At 37.4% G+C, this 19,626-nt stretch overlaps 1 protein-coding gene across 1 annotated transcript in view; it reads right to left on the reverse strand.

Annotated features, from left to right (window-relative positions):
• Positions 1-5,748: 5,748 nt before the first annotated feature.
• LOC126106421 (YY1-associated factor 2) overlaps positions 5,749-19,626 on the reverse strand; it is a 32,427-nt gene continuing 18,549 nt past the window's right edge. The window contains exon 2 of the mRNA XM_049912697.1: positions 5,749-9,921. Coding sequence (XP_049768654.1) covers positions 9,917-9,921 — 5 coding nt within the window. The 3' untranslated portion in view covers positions 5,749-9,916. The remainder of the gene's footprint in view (positions 9,922-19,626) is intronic.

Here is a 19,626-nt window from a genome sequence, read left to right on the forward strand (position 1 = left end):
CCTCCTGCCCCACCATCAGTCAAACCCAGAACTCGATGCATCACTGTAGTCTACATGGCCAGTGAACTATAATTGAAAGTGATTTGTGTTATCAGTAACAGTACAATATTTTTGTTAGTAGCTAGTATCATGGTGGAAAAATTAAATGGTATTCATATGATGTGGGCTATAAATTGAAAGTAATAGCATATGCAGAACAACATGGAAACAGAGCAGCTGAGTGACATTTTGGCCCTCCATCAACAGAAAAAAACCATTTGCAATTGGCAGCCTGGTAAAGAAGAACTGAAAAAAAGGGGGAAGACTAAATGTGCAGATAAGAGGACTGAATGCAAAATGGGCAAAACTGGAAGATGGATTATTGCAGTGGAGTTAAGCACCATCGAAATGGTACTGGAATTAATACAAAAATGATTCAATACACACTTGGAAGCTAGTCCTACAGTGGGCTTAGCATGCAAACCAAAACCAAAACCAAAATATGCCAGAAAAATGCCAAAAGAGTGTGAAGAGAAAATATTTTCTTTCCTCGGCTTTGTTATTCAACATCAAAAGAAAACCAGTGTGGAACTAAGCCAAATAGCGAATATGGATGAAACTCTCCTGGCAGTTGATAAGCTGAGTAACACAACTGTTGCCATGCAAGGTGCCAAAACTGTAACTATTAAAACAAGTGGACATGACAAAATGCACTGCACTGTTGTCCTTTCATGTTGTGCTGGCGGTACTAAACTTAATCCAATGATCACTTACAAGTGCAAAATAATGCTAAAAACTTCTGAAATACTGCCAGGTGTTGTTGTTCACATACATGGAAAGGTTTGGACGGACAAGGCTGGTATGAAATTGTGGATTAACACAGTGTGAAAGAGATGGAACGGTGCTTTATTGAAAAAGAGTTCTCTTCTTGTGTTAGATCAGTTTAACAGTCATTTGAAAAAATTCTGTGAAATAGAAGTTGAGAAAGGGAAATACATAGCTTGCTATTATTCCAGGAGGACTTACTTCGCAATTGCAATCTCTTGATGTGTCGATAAATAAACTACTTAAAGTGTATATGAGAGAGGAATAGAATAAATAGATGAAACCCAACACGAATTTACATCGAAGGGAGCTTTAAAGCAACCCACAATCAAACAAGTGTGTCAGTGGATAAAACAGTCTTGTTGTAAAGTGAGAGAAGACGTTATTGTTAAATCTTTCAAAAAGTGTGGCACAAGTGATGCTCTCAATCGCAGTGAAGACCATCTTAAATATGAAGAGGACAATGATGATGACGAAGAGGAAGAAGAAGAAGAAGAAGAAGAAGAAGAAAGTTCAGATGATGATTTTTGTGGATTTTAAAGGTCAGTTCGGTTTCATAAACTCTAACAATAAAAATGTTATTTAAAAAAAGCTGCTCAAAAATTAAGGTGTCTTATAGTCCATAAAATGTGTTATATCAGAAAATGCATTATCTGTCAAAAAAAGAATATAATATAAAATAAGACAAAAATACAATTGAATGTAACACCGACACCAGGTGCAGTGTTTGATAGGTGTGATGTTGAAACATCATGTCCCGTGACAGTAACAGACAGAAATAATAAATATATCCTAACAGTCCAGGATGTTCTAATGAAGTTCATTGTAGCAGAACCGATACAAAAGCAGGACAAAGATACAGTGGCTCATGTCCTGGTGGAAAGAATAATTCTAAAATCTGGGATACTCTCAAGTAATCCTCAGTGACAATGGTAGCACTTTTTTGAGTGGCACACTAAAAGAGTGGGTGCAGATTGTTAATAACTGACAGGGTGCAGACTGCCTGATATCATCCCCAATCGAATGGAGCATTAGAAAGATCACACCAAACCATAATAGAATTCCTGTGATAATATATCAATAGTGTTCAATCTAACTGGGACGGCTGACTTCCATTCACAGTATTTGTGCACAATACCACACCCCATGGTGTCACAAGTCATACACCACACGAGTTATTTTTTGGTATTGCATGTAATATACAAGGTACATTGCAAAGAATCCTGCAGGAGTTACTTATAATTACAATGATAATGTATGCAAATTAGAGGAGAAAATTAGGCAGATTCGCCAATGTGCCACAGAATTATAATAAACAATGTAAAGGCAAGAACAAAGAGTACTGTGCTAGAGACCAGAATCTGAAAGATTTTAAAAGAGGTAATCAATTTCTATTGTACGAGGAAAGTATTAGAAGAGGCAGAAGTTGTCAAGTAGGAATGCAGTGGTGTGGCCCATACACTATACTAACGACAAAGGGCCCAAATGTGGTCATTCATTTAAAGAGAAACAAATTTTTAACAGTGCATGCCAAGAGGTTAAAAGAGTTCTACTGACACAGAATTTTTTCTTGAATTTCAGATGAGGAAACTGACGGGAATGTTGAACCTGGTATGCTGTATTGCAACAATGTACACACTTGGATAATTTCAAGATTTAGCACAGAGAAGTTTCCTTCAGCACTGGGTTTATATGATGATAATACTGGCAAGGTAAAAATCTACAGTGTGACGTGGAAAACTGTTAGCTATATATATCTGGGAGAACTTCACAGAAAAACTGATGACACAAAGCCTTGTAAACAGAAGTTAACAAAGCTTGGGAATAAGTGACCAAGAGTGTACAGCTGTAATTGCATGTCATAGAGATCCAGTTAATTGTACAATTAACAAGACATGACACATGTAAGAAACGAGGTGTTTAAATTTTGTGGGTGAACCTAACATAACTAATGCACTGCAAATACTTAAATACTTCCATTTAATTCGAGACAATATTCAATGCAAGAAGTTTCCAATTGCTCTCATGGAACAGAGCGGATACCAGTTGGTATCAATCATTGATGTTGAAGTATTTCCATCCGGCCATATAAGCTGTGTATTGAATGTCTATTTATTAGAAAATGAGCGTTTTAATTTGTATAGAGTATTACCTCTGCCTTCTGAGGTTGGTGGAAATCAAAGTTTATTTATGTCCATACAACCAGAGAAAGAATATTTGTTAACTGATGAATAGAAGCAGTACTATGGAAAACTGAGTAACGAACAACTGTTGTATAAAGAAATAAATTCTGTTCTCAAAATTTCTAAGCAAAAGTTTGTTTTACTGTCCACATACAATCACGAAACCTGAGAAGCTAGGAGGTTGCAATCCGTAATGGGAATTCCCAAGCATAGTATTAAGAAGTTTGCGAAACTAAAGGATACATTTGGCCTCCACTAAGTCAGGACCAATAGCTATTCATTGCTCCAAACAGGGAAGATTTGACAATTTTGTGTAATGACAACAAGCCAACAGACATACTGGTCAAAGATACAGGGAAACTAACATTTTATGGAAAATGTAGAGGGTATGGAGCAAAGGTGTTCATATAGCCTTAATGAATAATAAGAATTAATGTGACCACTGGACACAGTGCCAGCTTCAAACATGGAGATTGAGTGCCGTATTATAAAGCAGGAAAAGAGGAACATTTCTAAGTTATGGTTAGACCTGCCATTGGAACATGTAATACAACATTTAGATTATTTTAAAGTAGCAGGTCATAAAATAGCAGAAATAGAAAATAGCTTTCCAAGAGCAGCACAGATTTTCAGAAATACCTTGGTATCATTAATTGTTCTCATCCTACTTAAGAGTTGTAATACTTCCCATTATGCTTATATGTTGTTTATGCAACTACTGCAGTGTTTCAGAGATTGTTTTAAGGACATGTGGAAGGTACGGGTGGTGATTGTTGTGGCAGAGTGTGTGTGAGGACGACTTTAGTAAACACATGTGAAGGGTCCCAGATGCCACGTATTCGTAGTACACAGCCTCTTTGGTCAAGGAGAGGAAATAGTGAAGAGTGAGATGAAAGCTCCATTATGTTTGAACACAATGAAGAACAAGCCTCGTTACCTATTCCAGCTCCACATAGAGATCAGTGATAACACAAGGCACTGCAAAAGTCCCTTAGTATGTTGGAAATCGTGTGAATCACATAAGGAAAATGTGAACAAGGATCTTGTGTGATCATTTTCAGATTAATTATTGTAATGATGATATGTAATGTTCTGTATTGACGTGTTTATGTAACATGGAAGAAAGGAGCAGCAAAAATATTTTATCTTTGTTGTATATATTATGTACCTGTAAAGTGAAAAACAAATCAGTGTTTATACTGATGTTTCTATGTATCTGTAAAGTACAGTGAAAAATGAACCAAGGAATTACATTGATGGTTCTATGCGTATCTGTCTGTGTGTATATAAGTACAGTTAAAAATGAAACCATGTTTTATATCAATGTTTACCAGTGTGCAAAAATGAAGTGAAAACTTAACTTTACAAAATGCGAAGTGCAAAAACAACAAAATTGATTAACCAAGAATGAATATTGTCACTTTTAGAACTATGATGCTTTTACCACAACAGAACCCAGATTACTCATCTGTTGCCAAGTGATTTCCAATAAATTTTTCCCATTGGGAAGATATCATATATTAACAATGTAATTACTTGTATATTGTTAAGTTTGAGGCTGTTGGAAACTGACAAGGGCCCTTCATATTAGGGGATCAGAGACATAGAGGAGGTGGTGAGTTGCAGACTGGCACAACGAGAAAGACAGCTAATATATTAAGCTTTCAGACAAGGTGGTCCTTTTGAAATAGAAAACATACACATTAATACATGCATAATGCACCGGCACATTCAGGATCTGGGTGCTGGAGACTGTGGCCTTGTGTGTGTGTGTTTTCTATTTTGATGAAACACCTTGCCTGACAACTTTTTTTTTGCAGTGTTTTTCGTTGTGCTGGTTTGCAACTCATAACATCCTCTACATGGCGAGTAGGATTTTCAGATTGCTTTTCTTCTATCCTGTACTTTTTGTAATTGCTTAGCTGAGTGGTAATGTGCTTGTCTACCATGCAATGGGCACCGGTTCAATTCCCGGCCAAGTTGGAGATTTTCTCTGCTCATGGACTGGGTGTTGTGTTGTCCTCCTCATCAGCACGCAAGTTGCTCAGTGTCTGTTGAAATAAGACTTGCACTTGGTGGCCGAACTTCCCCGAATGGAGCCTCCCGGGCAACAATGCCATACAGTCATATCATTTCATTTAATTTGAAATACTACTTTGGATAGTTACCTCTGTTGTTAATCCGTGACTTAATCACTCAGGTAGTGTCCTTTGCCTACTTGAGGCAGTCAATCTGTACAGAGTTACTGCAAACATTTCTAAAATCTCTTCACAAATTCTGTATATTTTACATGTAAACAACATACTGCATGGCATTCATGAAGGTCACAAAGGTTAGTTCAAAGGAACGGTAAATATCTATACTTCTCCAGTTTCTAACCAGATAATTTACAAGGTGCTTGTGACATTTCCAGAAAAACAATGGCTCATCCTATTGTCTAGCATGTAGAAATCATTCTATCAAAATGTCACAGACACCTTGAGAATGGATACAGTTGGAAATCTTAGTAGCTCCTACAGTAATACCACATCATGACAACCTGCACAGAGAATGTAAACAACTGCCATTTTACACTGCCTGTAAAACATTGTGAAGTACATGAAAGGATTTAATTGTATAAATGTGAAGCTGTGCAACAAGTAACTCGAAATAAATTACAGTGTAAGCCATATGAGACTTTTTCTGGAAATTACATTGCATACATGTTTGATGCTAATCATAATCGAACACACTTTAGCTAAAGATTTTGTTGTATCTTTTATTCAGCAGCCTGATTAACAAAAATAGAAAGACTCATTTTCCTTGTACAGGAAAAAAATGCATTTAATAGTCACTTTATTCAGTTTAAAATTACATTAAACAATAATAAAATAGCAGAGAGTTAAACATTACATTTATTCAAATGTATGTCAGTAAATATATTTAAAACATTTCTCTTTGTCTCTCTCTCTCTCTCTCTCTCTCTCTCTCTCTCTCTCTCTCTCTCTCTCACACACACACACACACACACACACACACACACACAATATAATTCCACTGTAGACATGCTCGTCCCACATAATAAATCTTTTGAACTGTAAATACTTTTCACAATTACAATTATTTGGATGCTCCCACAATTATCTACAAGGAACTGGGGTATGGCAGTGGACACAAACGCGTCATGTGACACGCAATTACAAATAATTAGTCATTTTACTCCTGCCAAAATAAACTGGGATAATTTTGACTTGCAATCAAAGGTACACAGTCACTTTGAGCACTAATAAAGAATAAATTCAAACACTCATCATAGACTATTCTTCCACAGCACATTGTTTCATGCTGACACAGGGAGAAATACAGATATGCAGATTACCAAGACAATGTACAGTATCTTGTATGAAGCAGATATATACAACACTACTATACTTGTTAAAGTCAATGTAGAGAAACACATACACATCAGAAATTAAAAAAAAGGTAAAAGAAAAAAAGATGGTCAGTGGATACATCAGTTTCACACTTGTATCTACAATTTCAATAAATGCACACCCAGTAGTCTGGAAATTTGTAACTACATGGTTTTGAACACCATCAATGCGTGATGCAGCACGCTTCCAAATAATTAACAAATTATAAAACAAAGGCAAAAAGCATTACTTTAAACATATGCTCAAATAGATGCATTCAGCCGGCATGAAGATTTCCTAATATTTTACACTTTAGTCCAACAAACTAAATACTTCATCACGCACCCGGTATATATGCAATCCTTAGTGATACAATCAGTGCAGAGTATTTGCAACTTATGTGTGCTGTTATTAATCATTCTAGTGAACAGAGATTACAGTGTTTAGCATATCGTGATCGAAAACTGCATTCGATGTTCCTCTATAGTCTGTCCAACTCTTAACAGCTATGTCTGACTCACAAGCCAATACTGGTCTATTACTGCAGGGAAGGAATTTGGCCCTGGTGATCCCTCCAAAGCTTTCAGGTAAATTAACAGAGCTATCAGAAACAAATATTGTGATGTGTCCACAATGCATTTTCATTCTGAAGCGGAATGTGGGCTGTTTTGAATCTTCCTAACACGTTCAAACCATGTACCATGACAGCAATCAAACCCAGAACCACTGTCTTCTAAGACAAACGCTCTACTGGCTACGCAATCCACGTGGGTAATGAGTCATGCCTCTATAGTCTAGTCAGTAAATCTGCATAGAGAACGCAATGGTTCCAGGTTCAAATCCCTTCCGCACTCCATAGCACTTAGGCTACAGTCACTTTTTGTGTGTCATAAAAACAATAAAGTCCCAAAAACCAGGTTTTACAAACAAAGTAAATATCAGAAATCATACAGTTTATGATGTATAACATATACATTATTGATACAATATAAAAGTACACTTGCACAATTTGAAAATGTTGATATTATACCACTTCAACAGTAACTGCATAAAATAAGTAAATAAAAGATTAAATACCACTATAAAACTTTTGAAACTGAGAAGAGTATTTTAGTCATGTTACATTAGTTCTTATGGAAAAGTCTTATCAAGAGAGCCAAATCCAAACAAGATTATCAACTCAAAAAAACTGTATCTTTAAGGACCTAATAATACAGTGCCATGTGGTGTAAGGAAGGATGACCATGGCTTAATGTCCAGCTATCTGTGATATTAATAGAGGCAAAGCATGATCTTTGACTGGGCAAATATGGGGAATGATATTGACCAAAACTTTTCCAAATGTACCATCCAAGCATTTGCCATAAGTGATTTAGGAAAACAACAGAACACCTAAATATGAATGGCCATAACAGAGTTTGAAACGAACTACTTCCAAACGCAAGTCTACTGCCTTCACCCAACCAGCTTGTTCAGTGTTTCATGCAAAAGTGTTCGGTAGGTTCAAAGTAAAATGTGGTGTGGAAGCACCTTTACCAGTGTTGTATTATAATGCAAATATTAAACATAAAGCAAGCAAAAGTGAACTAAATGAAAACAAATGAGTAGCCTTAACAAATGACATTATGCTGCCGAGCCAAAACAAAGACAAACTGAGATTTTAGTGTCCTCTGGATCAAGGCCAAAAATGAGTTTTCACAAGTAGATTTAAGTTACAAATCAGAAATTTAGGGTTCCTCTGAGCTTGGCTAACCACATGTAATGAACTGGACCTAAGGTATAATGTGGAGATATATGTTTCAGCAAGCTCCAAAATAGGCTGAGATAATGTCTGCCACTCAGAGTACAACCTATGATACAATCCTTCACTTATTTGTTCTGAAACCTGGGTAGCTAAGAAGACTGAATAGTGGTGCAGCAAATCTTTGAACCTGTCAAAGATGGAGAACAAAGATGTATATCACGTGAAGGGGAGGGATAACATATTGCAAACATCATAGGAAGCAAGCAGATCTGGTTGCAGGTACATGTGACAAGGAGTAATTCCCACACCGAGATGAGGAGAAAAATCATGGGAAACTTGTGTCACTGGTATATTAGGTGGGGAAGGAAAATGACCTAACTGAGGTGAGCATTTCAACACCCTGGGAGAAGATAGGTCTATATCGAAGGAGACAGAGGCAGTTTGTGAAGGCTGTATGGGACAATAACAGCTGGATGACAGATGCAAAGATAGGCAGACGGAGGGGTCACAGATAACAGTCTGTGGGGAAAAAATCTATTTTTGCCAATTATAGCTGCACAACATGAATCTTTTTTCTTCCAAGCCAGATTTCTTCACATTTATAAGTTTATTACATGATACAGGTCTCAAGGACTAGGTCTCTAGGAATGTTAAACTTACTGTTGTGCACAAATTAAGTCAAACAATCTTACATGGTGAGATGAACCAGAAATAGTTCCTGTGAGAGTTTTCAGCATATGGTAATTTATATTTGTGACAATGAGTTATTGTCTCTTCTGTATTGGCACCCCCTAGGAGCAGAACTGTGTAGATCCCAACAACTGTTATATGCTATGAAGCCAATGCGAATATGGCTGTTACTAAGAACCGGAAGCAGCAACTCCTTCTTTAATATAAAATGTCCTAATACTGGATACGGATAGCTAGTCGTTAACCAAAACGGTGATGGCACATGGTATCCATGAAGATCTTTGCTTCTATGACTAGTGTGTTTAACAATGCTCAATATGTGGTTGAAATGTTAAATACAATTCCCCACAGATTCACTCTGAAATGACTCGAGTCAAACTGTACATTATTAAATTAAGAAAAGTACTACTGCTATATCCATAACTCACAGGTGTCGCTCAGAAAATCTATACTACAAAATATGAATGAATACAGTCAACAGTGCTGTTACAATATGCTGCCTGCCACGTACCTAACATGTATTACATAATATAGGTGCAGATGAAGTCACAACAATGATGCACAAAGTAATGTGCCCTTTTATAATTAATATATGCCACTGAATGCAAACAATGTTCAAACTGACTCAAATAAATATACTTTTCAAATGTAAAAGATATTTTATCACAAACATAATTCAAGCAGACAGTAAGCCTTCTTGATTTTGCTCAAATAAATCAATATCCAATTATAAAACAATGTTCTTCCAAACAAAATCTTAAACCATCATATGTATCAACAAATATGAACGCCTTGCAGGTGTCTTAATTTACAAAAGAATTTTATATTCTTGTACTTGACACATTAGTGTAACAAGAATAATAGATGACAAAAATATTATTTTATATAGACATTCATATGTTTAAATATGTTTTACTACATCATTATGTCTGCTACCTTTGTTCTAAATACAGTATGACTTTTCATATGTGTACTTCACAAATTTACATTAAAATCTTGAGTTTACTGTCCTGCAGCTGCCAGGATTTTTAAATAGATGCTGCTGTCCTTAGCACCATTTGGCAGTTTCTTTGAAGAGATTCTCTCCCGACCTTCAGAATCCATTAGGCTGAAAAATTTTTTTTTTATTAGAACTGTACATATTGAGGCTAATTCAGTTGCGATCAACTGCATACTATCTGCAGAAGCAGAAACAATAAAAGCAAAGAAATTTCAAAACTAAAGTGATCATTCCAAAAAACAAAACCGTATATTAGGGCCACATCTCAGAAAGGGCTGATACTGTTTTCTTCATCTCACTACAGAGTTAGTTAATAAAACTTATTTAGAATTACAAATGATTATTAATCTGTGTATGCCAAGCTGTTCCTGGCTAGTACAAGAAATGCAGCACAAATTGTAAAAAAAAAAAAAAAAAAAAAAAAAAAAAAAAAAAAAAAAAAAAACAATTCAATAGTCAATACAAACACACTTTATTGCTTTGAAACTATCTTCATCATTAAGAAGCAACATTCACAATCATGTAGTAATTGTTTATATGATAATTTGGTAAAGAAATATTGCAAAATGTTACATTGTGACACGTCGAAAACGAGTACGGTGTCTCAGACGTGGACACCAGCCATTTGTAGCTGTGCAACGATCTATCAATTTTGTGCACATTTCACCAACTGACTCATAAAGTTCAACTTGCCACAAAGAGTTCTCCATTTATACGAAGACACTAACTTGTTCTCGAAAGAACAGTTACTGTTGATGACCGTGCAGCTTTTCCCTGGAATAAATGATGACTAACTGACAACCTCAGCTGCCAACAGGTGTTGTTGATATACCTTGATGTGGACAGCTGAAAATGTGTGCCCCGACTGGGACGCGAACCCGGGATCTCCTGGTTGGGGCACACATTTTCAGCTGTCCACATCGAGGTATATCAACACCACCTGTTGGCAGCTGAGGTTGTCAGTTAGTCATCATTTAGCTCTCCATTTCTTCCTAACTATTCAGGCAGAGTGGGGGTGGGAGGAGTGTGTGTGTGTGTGTGTGTGGGGGGGGGGGGGGGGACACAAGAAAGCATTTCCTATAATGTTGGCTGAATGAACATGAAAGCCAGTTTGGCTTCTCCAAGGATGCAGGCTGCTCTAAGAGACTGCATTGCACTCATTATACAGGGTGTCTTAAAAGAAAGTTTATATTTGAAGAGCTCTCTGCACATGTGCAACAAATTGGAGGAGAGTGGGGGTATGTTCATCGCTTGCTTGGTCTTCACAAATTCAGCTGATATTGAGCATTTCTCAGAGTTTGGACCACATGTTCTGTGAGCAAGAATTTTACAAAAACGGTGATTCGGCAACTGTAGCACAGAGGAAATTTTGCAGTGATTGTGGATTTACATAATGTGTTCTCCTAATCCGCAAATGAATCAAAATGTTTGAAGAGACCTGTTCAACACAAGCCAAAGCAAAATCCACACAATCAACGTCTTCAAGAATGGGCGAATCTGCGGTGTTCGTAATTCAGTCTGTTCGTGATGATCCTAACCTCTCCAGTCGTAAGCATGCAAGTTCTTTAATTGTGTGTAGACCATCACTGCATCCTTACAAAATCCAATTGGTACAAGAATTATAGCCTCAGGATGCAAGACAAAGACTGCAGTTCGTTAATGATGTGATTGTGTGCCTTTCATTTAAGAACATCTTGTTTTCTGACGAGGCTCATTTTCATGTGAACAAGCATGTCAGTAAGCAAAATTGCCACTACTGGAGTGCAATGAATCATAAACAGAAGCATAAAAAACTCCTTCATTCACCAAATGTTCCTGTGTGGACTGCAATGTTGGGATGAGGAATAATTGGCCTGTACTTTCTCGAGGACAAGAGCAGTCGTGCTTTTACAGTGCATTTGGTATGTTATGCGACAATGTCAAATGACTTTTTGGTGCCTGAACTGCACAACTTTCCTGATTGTTACCAAAGAACATGGGTTTCAGCATGACGGAGCCACTCCACACATGTCCAATGTGTCTATATGAGAGACCGTGAAATTTTTCATGGTAACTTGATCTCTAGGAGGAGTGACATAAATTGGCCCCTACACTGCCCAGATTTGAGCCCCATGGACTTTTTTATCATGGGGATCCATCAAATCTCAAGTGTATGTCAATAATCCTACTTCTCTGCAGCAATTGAAAAACAATGTCTGCTGCGAAGTGACAGCCATTCCCATGTCCACATGCCGAGCCATCATGCATAATTTTGTTTGTTGTTTAAATGAGTGCCATTGGCATGTTGGATTCCATTTAAATGACATTATTTTTAAGAAGCAAATTACTAAACTGTATATTTCAATAATAAAAAAGATTTTGTTGATGACTTCAACCTCTATTTTATTCTGACACGTCAAATATAAACTTTGTTTTGAGACACCCTATACTAGGCATCCTCAAATTATACAGGAAGGCCTGAGAGGATGTACTGTGGGGTAAATGGGAAATTATTATACAACATGGGCACAGGGCTTATAAATTTACTTGTCCAAGAACCACTAAAAAGTTATATATCTACAATATATTTGATTTATAGCTCGATTTTCAATATTCAGATATAAAATAATTTAATTTATTTTTTTTAAGGTTAATAAAAACGGGAGGAGGATGAAAGCCTTCCCCGATAACCTCTAAAATTGACAACTTGGCCACAACAGTCTTTAGTTCACTCAGTGATGGAAAATTAGGGGACAAAATTTTGCAGTCACAAATTTTCGCATAGAACTAGGTAGAAGTGTCATGAACAACATACTAAAAATCCTGACCAGTGGGCTGTGAGTGTTGGGGTGGGGCAATGGGTCACAAAGGGTTGTTATAGTTGGAGGGGAGAGTGGGAAATTGAAAGGTCACTTTTTTATGTTTTTCTGGTATAACTTGAAAACCACAGCTCCTAGCAAAAGTGTTTCCCAGTACAAAATTAAACTACATTAAATTTCCTTCAAAAAATGTCCTATTCATTTTTTTCTCTACAATTAATAGTTTCTTTGTCACAGACAATGGAAAAAGATCACATATTATTACCTTTAACTGAAATGGGTTAAATGCAAATATTAAACATGTGTGCGATATCTAAGTGCAGTAGAGCCCTATTAATGGATAAATTGTGTTCCAGAGTGTGGATAGGGGGAGATGTGAGGGATAGAAGTGAAAGGTAAGGCAGATTGCTAGAGTGTATTCATACACTTTCCTCCTCCATAGGACTGCAAATAAAAGTTCAGGGGATTTCTCACTCTTAAACACCAAACTAAATCATAAGAGGTAACTATAGGTATTTCACAAAGCTATATGGACCCTCTACAGCACACCTAATGAATCACTGGTGACAAAGTGCACAGATATGCTAGAGGACTTTTGCACAAAATGTACTAATACTGCATAGAACGCATATATGAATTACTAATAACACTAATGCAAGTAATGCATATGGACAGAATCTCTGTAAATCTCCGCACATTGTTCTAAAATTCTAGAGAGGAAATTGATTCTAAGTCATCTTGTATGGTAACTGTAGGATTCTTCTGAGAAAGATGATGTCCTCCAGTACGAGCACTACTTGCTTTTCAGTTTATGGGCAGACTATACCTCCCGAGCATTTCCAGACCCATTCCCTTATGCGAATAGACAAAATTACTTCACTGAGCACGTATTTATATAATCGAGTTATTATTAATAACTCATATCTGATTTCCATATAGCATTAAAGCACTTGATGAGGTGTGGGGGGGGGGGGGGGGGGGGGGGGAGGAAGGAAAAAAAATGCTTCCGGGCACATCTGCACACTGTGTCAGCAATGATTTAAAAGGTATGCTCGGAGGGGCTGTATAACTTTGTGAAATACGCCGTAGTTTCTTCTTATGACATAGCAGGGTAGATATAGTGGGGAATTGCCGTCTCAACCTTCAGTTTGCAGACCTGTGAAGGAGGAAAGTTCATGAACCCAACCCAAAATTCTACCTTCCCATGTGCTTCTACCCCATACATCTCCTCCCACACTGTTACACCCCAATAACACAGTTTATCTCTCAACATGGGTCGGCTCCACTGAGAAGTGGTACACACATTTAATATTTGTAATGAATCCTCTTTGTTTAAAAATGAACAATAATTTCACTTTGTTGGGACAATATATTTAATTATTTGTAATTTTTTCCTCCCCTGAAACATGGAAACTATTGACCCTACAGAAAAAGTGAATAACACCTTTTGTGTAGAAAATTTAACGTTGTACTGGGAAAATGTTTGTTAGCAGCTGTGGCTTTTTATATTATTTGGAAGAAACATAAAAAAGTGACTTTTAAAGCCCAATCCCCACACCAATGCTTGTGATTTTTAGTATATTGTCCAGGACACTCCCTCCTAGCACTGAGCAAAAATTTGCTACTACATGATTTTACCCCAATAAAAAAATAAAATAAAAAATTTAAAATATTACAGGGCAATATTATGAAAAGGACAGATTGCTACTCACCTTATAGTGGAGATAACAAAAAGACAGGCATAACAAAAAAGACTCTCAAACAAGTTAACGTATTGGTCAAAAAGGCATTCATCCAAATCAGACAAAACCACACACACACACACACACACACACAACCACTGTCTCTGGCTGCTGAGGACAGTCCGGCCTCGGCAGCCAGAGACAGTGGTCACAAGTGTGCGAGTGGCATTTTTGTGTGCGTATTGTTTAATTCAGATGAAGACCTTTTTGGCCAAAAGCTCAACTTGTTTGACCATTCATTTGTTGTGCCTATCCGTGACTCAACATCTCCGCTCTATGTTCAGTAGCAATTTATCCTTTTCAAAAAAAATTGGTAATCATTCCATCTTGGATTTTCCACTCCTTGAAAATTACCAGATTGACACACTACAGTCAAATCATTGGGATTTTAAGACACCTCCTACAAAGTGGTCAAGTGTGAAAGTACTTCAAATTTTGGAAAATACAGGATTCTTCTGTTGCCTACATAAACTACATTGGTATGCAATGTCATCTGAAAAACATGATATTACATCCACCGTTGCTTGGTTTACCATTTTTCCTATGTACAGCCCGAAATTTAAACTTTTAAAACACAAAATTAAGCTACATGCATTGAGTTCATATCATGTTCCTCTATTTCTTCAGAATACTTCATGAAATCGGAATTGTCTTCACTCTAGCATAATGACTGAACATTTTCTTCACTTGCCTCGCCATCAGTTCTATTATAATTCTTCCTGTTAATTTCATTCCTGAGGTCTGAGGCAAGCCCAGATAGTACACGAACCAGACGCAATTGCCCCAATTTTGAAATATTTAGCGGTAACAGCCACCCCTCAAAATTTATAACCTACAGGAAAACACATGAAGGCAGTAACATTTCCTTGTTTCATTAAGCTTCTAATTTAGGCTACAGGAACTGTAATATTCATAACACTTACAGTGAACACGTAGATATTTAATAAAATAAATATGCCAACACACTAATAAGAAAAGTATGCAACTGAAAAACAAAAGAAAACAAAGACTGCTTCAAGCAACAACAATTACAGACATGAGACTGTCTGTAATCCTCTTTGAGGATGTCCACATGGACACTGCTATCTGTCACCATGATGCAGTTGTAACAACAGTGACTACCAAAGTACAAAGAGCAACAAACCAAGAAGAATATATTTTTAGCAAATTAGATAAAAGGGCAGTTGCGCTGTATCTCAATAAGTAACTCAAATCATTTAGCTCTGGAGAGGAGCACATAGTTTAGGAACTATGGCTCAGGTTTAGGACAGTTGACTATGCACTTGATAGATATGTACCTAGCAAAGAAAAATTCATAGTGAGAGGAGCCCTCCACAGTACACAGTAGCTCTAAAGGAACTTGTAAAGAAACAAAAATTACTGTATAACAGGTGTAAAACAAAGCACAGAGCTACGGCTAGAGGTACGGAGATGTTGAATCAAACACATTTGGCTATCAAGAGAGCAATGGGTAGCCTTCAGTGACTACTGTAGCAGATTATTATTGAATGATGTCTCACAAAAAGCAGAGCTATTCTGGTTATATTACAGGCTGTTAGTGGTACCACAGTTAATGTCCATTCAGCCAAGGGCGAGACAGGGACTGTAAATGAAGACAGCAAAGAAAAAGCAAAAATGATTAAACCTGTTTTCAAATGTTGCTTACAAAGGAAAGCCCAAGAGTATTGCCCCAGTTTAATTCTCACTGAAAAGATGAGTAATGTAGATATTAGTGTCAGTGGTTTTGAGAAACTGCTGAAGATACTAAAGTTAAACAAAGCTACAGGGTCCGATGGAATCCCTACCACAGAGCTATACTGAATTTCTGGCTGAATTAGCCCCTCTTCTAACTATATCTATCATAGTCCCTCTTCTAACTATAATCTATCATAGATTCCTTGAAGAAAAAACTGTGCCCAGTAGTTGGAAGAAAGCACAGATCATACCCATCTACTAGAAGGGCAGCAGAAGTGATCCAGAAAACTACCATTTAATATCTTTGACATCCATTTGTTGTAGAATCTTAGAACCTATTTTGAGCTCAAACATAATGAAGTATCATGAGCAGGATGTTCTCCTCCATGCCAACCAGCATGGGTTCTGAAAACATCAATCATGTGAAACCCACGGAGCACTTCCCTCACATAACATCCTGAAAGCAATGGATCAAGGCAGTCAGGTAGATGCAGTATTTCTTAATTTCCAAAAATGGAGTGAGAGTCACTAACAGATTTAGAAGTAACTTCGGCTGTGCCCCAGGGAAGTGATTGGGGCCCTTGCTGTTTGTTTTGTATATTAATGACCTTGCAGACAATATTAATATTAACCTTAGACTTTTTGCAGATGACAAAGTTATCTATATTGAAGTACTGTTGAAAGAAGCTGCATAAAAGTTCTGTCAGGTGTTGAGAAGATTTCAAAGTGGTACAAAGATTGCCAATTTACTGTAAATGTTCAAATATGTAAAACTCTGCAATCCATAAACTGAAAAATCTTCGTATCATATGACTACAGTGTCTACGTTATACCTGGCCAATTCAAACAAAAACCTGAGTGTAACACTTTATACAGAGATGAAATGGAACAATCATATAGGCTCAAGTGTAAGCAAATCAGGTGGCAGACATCAGTTGATTTGTAGAATACTAGGAAAATACAATAATTCTACAAAGGAGATTGCTTATGTATCACTCATGCAACCTGTCCTAGAATATTGTTAAAGTATGTGGGACCTGTACCAAAAAGGACTAAAGGGAATATTAAACATAAAGAGAAAAGGGCAGCATGAATTGCCATAGATTTTGCTTACCCCACACGAGAGTGTCACAGAGATGCTAAAGACACTGAACTGGCAGATTCTCGAAGATAGACATGAACTATCCTGATAAATCCTATTTACAAAGTTTCAAGAATAAGCTTTAAATGACTTATCTTGAAATATAATACAATCTCTCAAATATTGTCCCCGTAGGTTTCGTGAGAACACAATTAGATTAATTACAGTGAGTAAAGAGGCATCAAACATAGAAATAGATATAAAATCAATGGAAATGTCATTGACAATATACAATATCCAGAATGAAATTTTCACTCTGCAGCAGAATGTGTGCTGATATGAAACTTCCTATCAGATTAAAACTGTGTGCCGGACTGAGACTTGAACTCGGGAACTTTGCCTTTTGCGGGCAAGTGCTCTACCATCTGAGCTACCCAAGCATTACTCATGACTGATCCTCACAGCTTTAATTCTGCCAGTATCTCATCTCCTTTAAAAACTTCACAGAAGCTCTTCTGCAGACTTTGCAGAACTAGCACCGGGTAGCTCTGATGCCAGAGAACTTGTCTGCGAAAGGCAAGTGTCCCGAGTTCGAGTCTTGGCCCGGCGCACAGTTTTAATTTTCCAGGAAGTCGGTATGCTAGTACTGGCCAAAAACACAACACAGCTACAGATACCAATCCAAGAAATTAATAGGGTCAGCTACAATTTTGTCCTCAAAACCAGTAAAACCAAATACACGATTATTAGTAAAACTAATATCTCATCAGGTATTACTCTCAACTCTATACCCATTGAATGAGTATCAAAATACAAATACGTCCTAACACAAAAAAGACACATCATGAATGAATTGTCTGAATGGAAGGAAAGTGCAAGACGTGACGTGACGTACATGTACAGACAAACACATTATTACAATTTCAGAAAAAATGGATAATTTACTGAAGAGAAAGCGTTTCACAAATTAAGCAAGTCAGTAACACGTTGGTTTCCCTCTGGCCCTTATGCAAGCAGTTACTTGGCTTGGCATTGACTGATATAGTTGTTGGATGTCCTCCGGAGGGCTAGTGTGCCAAATTCTGTGCAAGTGGCACATTAGATCGTCAAAATCCCAAGCTGGTGAATGGCCCTACACATAATGTTCCAAATGTTCTCAACTGGGAAGGTATTCAGTGATCTTGCTGTCTAAAGTAGCATTTGGCAAGCATGCAGACAAGCAGTGGAAACTCGCACCCTTTGCTGGCGAGCTTACCTTCATAAATGTAAGACCACGATGGCATGCCATGAAAGGTAACAAAATGGCGAGTAGAATACTGTTGGTGTACTGCTGTTCTGTTTGGATGCCACTGATAGCAACCAAAGGAGTTCTGCTATGAAAAGAAATGACACCCCAGACCATCATTCCTGGTTGTTGGGCGGTACGGCTGGCGACAGTCAGGTTGGCATCCTACAACTGTCCAGGGCATCTCCAGACATATCTTTGCTGGCCATCGGGGCTGAATTCAAAGTGGGACTCATCACTGAAGACAATTCTACACCAGTCAATGAGATTCCATGTTAAACAAGTTTGACACCACTGAAAATGGGCTTGTTGGTGTACAGAGGTCAACGGTAGTTGGCACAAGAGCCTTTGTGAGTTCAGCCGCTATTCTGTGAGCCTTCTGTTAATAGTCCTTATGGTCACTGAAAAGCTAGTTGCTTGGCAGATCGACGATGATGATGAATCTGGGGCTCTGAGTGCCTCTCTGACGATCGTTCAGTCCTCATGTTCCGTCGTCTCTTCACCCATTCCTGCCAACATTGTCAAATACTGGCATTGCTCCTATTCAAATGTGGAGCGATTCGCTGATTCCTCCAACTGGCTTTTTTGAGTGCTGCTACACATCCTCTCTCAACTGCTGACATCCGTGTTTATTGTTCATACACATGTCTGTGACGCACAGTTAGTGTCCTACTGTTTACACAGAGTGAAACTTGCAGTGAAACTGCACTGCAGCATCACACATTCATTCACTGGCTATCAGTGTTTACAATTTTGCATTTTCCGTTGATACCTGCATAAATATCAATTTCTGATCAATTTGCATAGCTCCTTTTTTATCTTAGTGTATTTTAATAAAACCTCCTTTGTTACGTTTGCTTTAACTGTAGCTCATGAGTAAATGTTGTAGGACACTAGTGCTGGGTGACAATGTTGGTCTCTATGCATATGACTGAGAGCTGCTTTGTAGAATCAGATCTGATGGATGGATTGTGCAAGGGCAATATGTGCCATTGGAGGAAGGTCTTTCTATGGTCTACTTCATTAACTGCAGCTTTTGTTGCAACAATTGAGTGCATTGTATAATGATACTATGCAATGTGCTAATGCAGTTACTATTTATCATAAAGCCTCTTTCCTTACTACATTTTGTTGCATAACATAAAAGCAGAGTAATCTGGATTTTAAGATTTATTTATGCTTAATTCTGTAGGAAAGATTTTGCACAATTAC

This window comes from Schistocerca cancellata, chromosome 10 (genome assembly GCF_023864275.1).
Source record: "Schistocerca cancellata isolate TAMUIC-IGC-003103 chromosome 10, iqSchCanc2.1, whole genome shotgun sequence".
Lineage (NCBI taxonomy): Eukaryota > Metazoa > Arthropoda > Insecta > Orthoptera > Acrididae > Schistocerca > Schistocerca cancellata.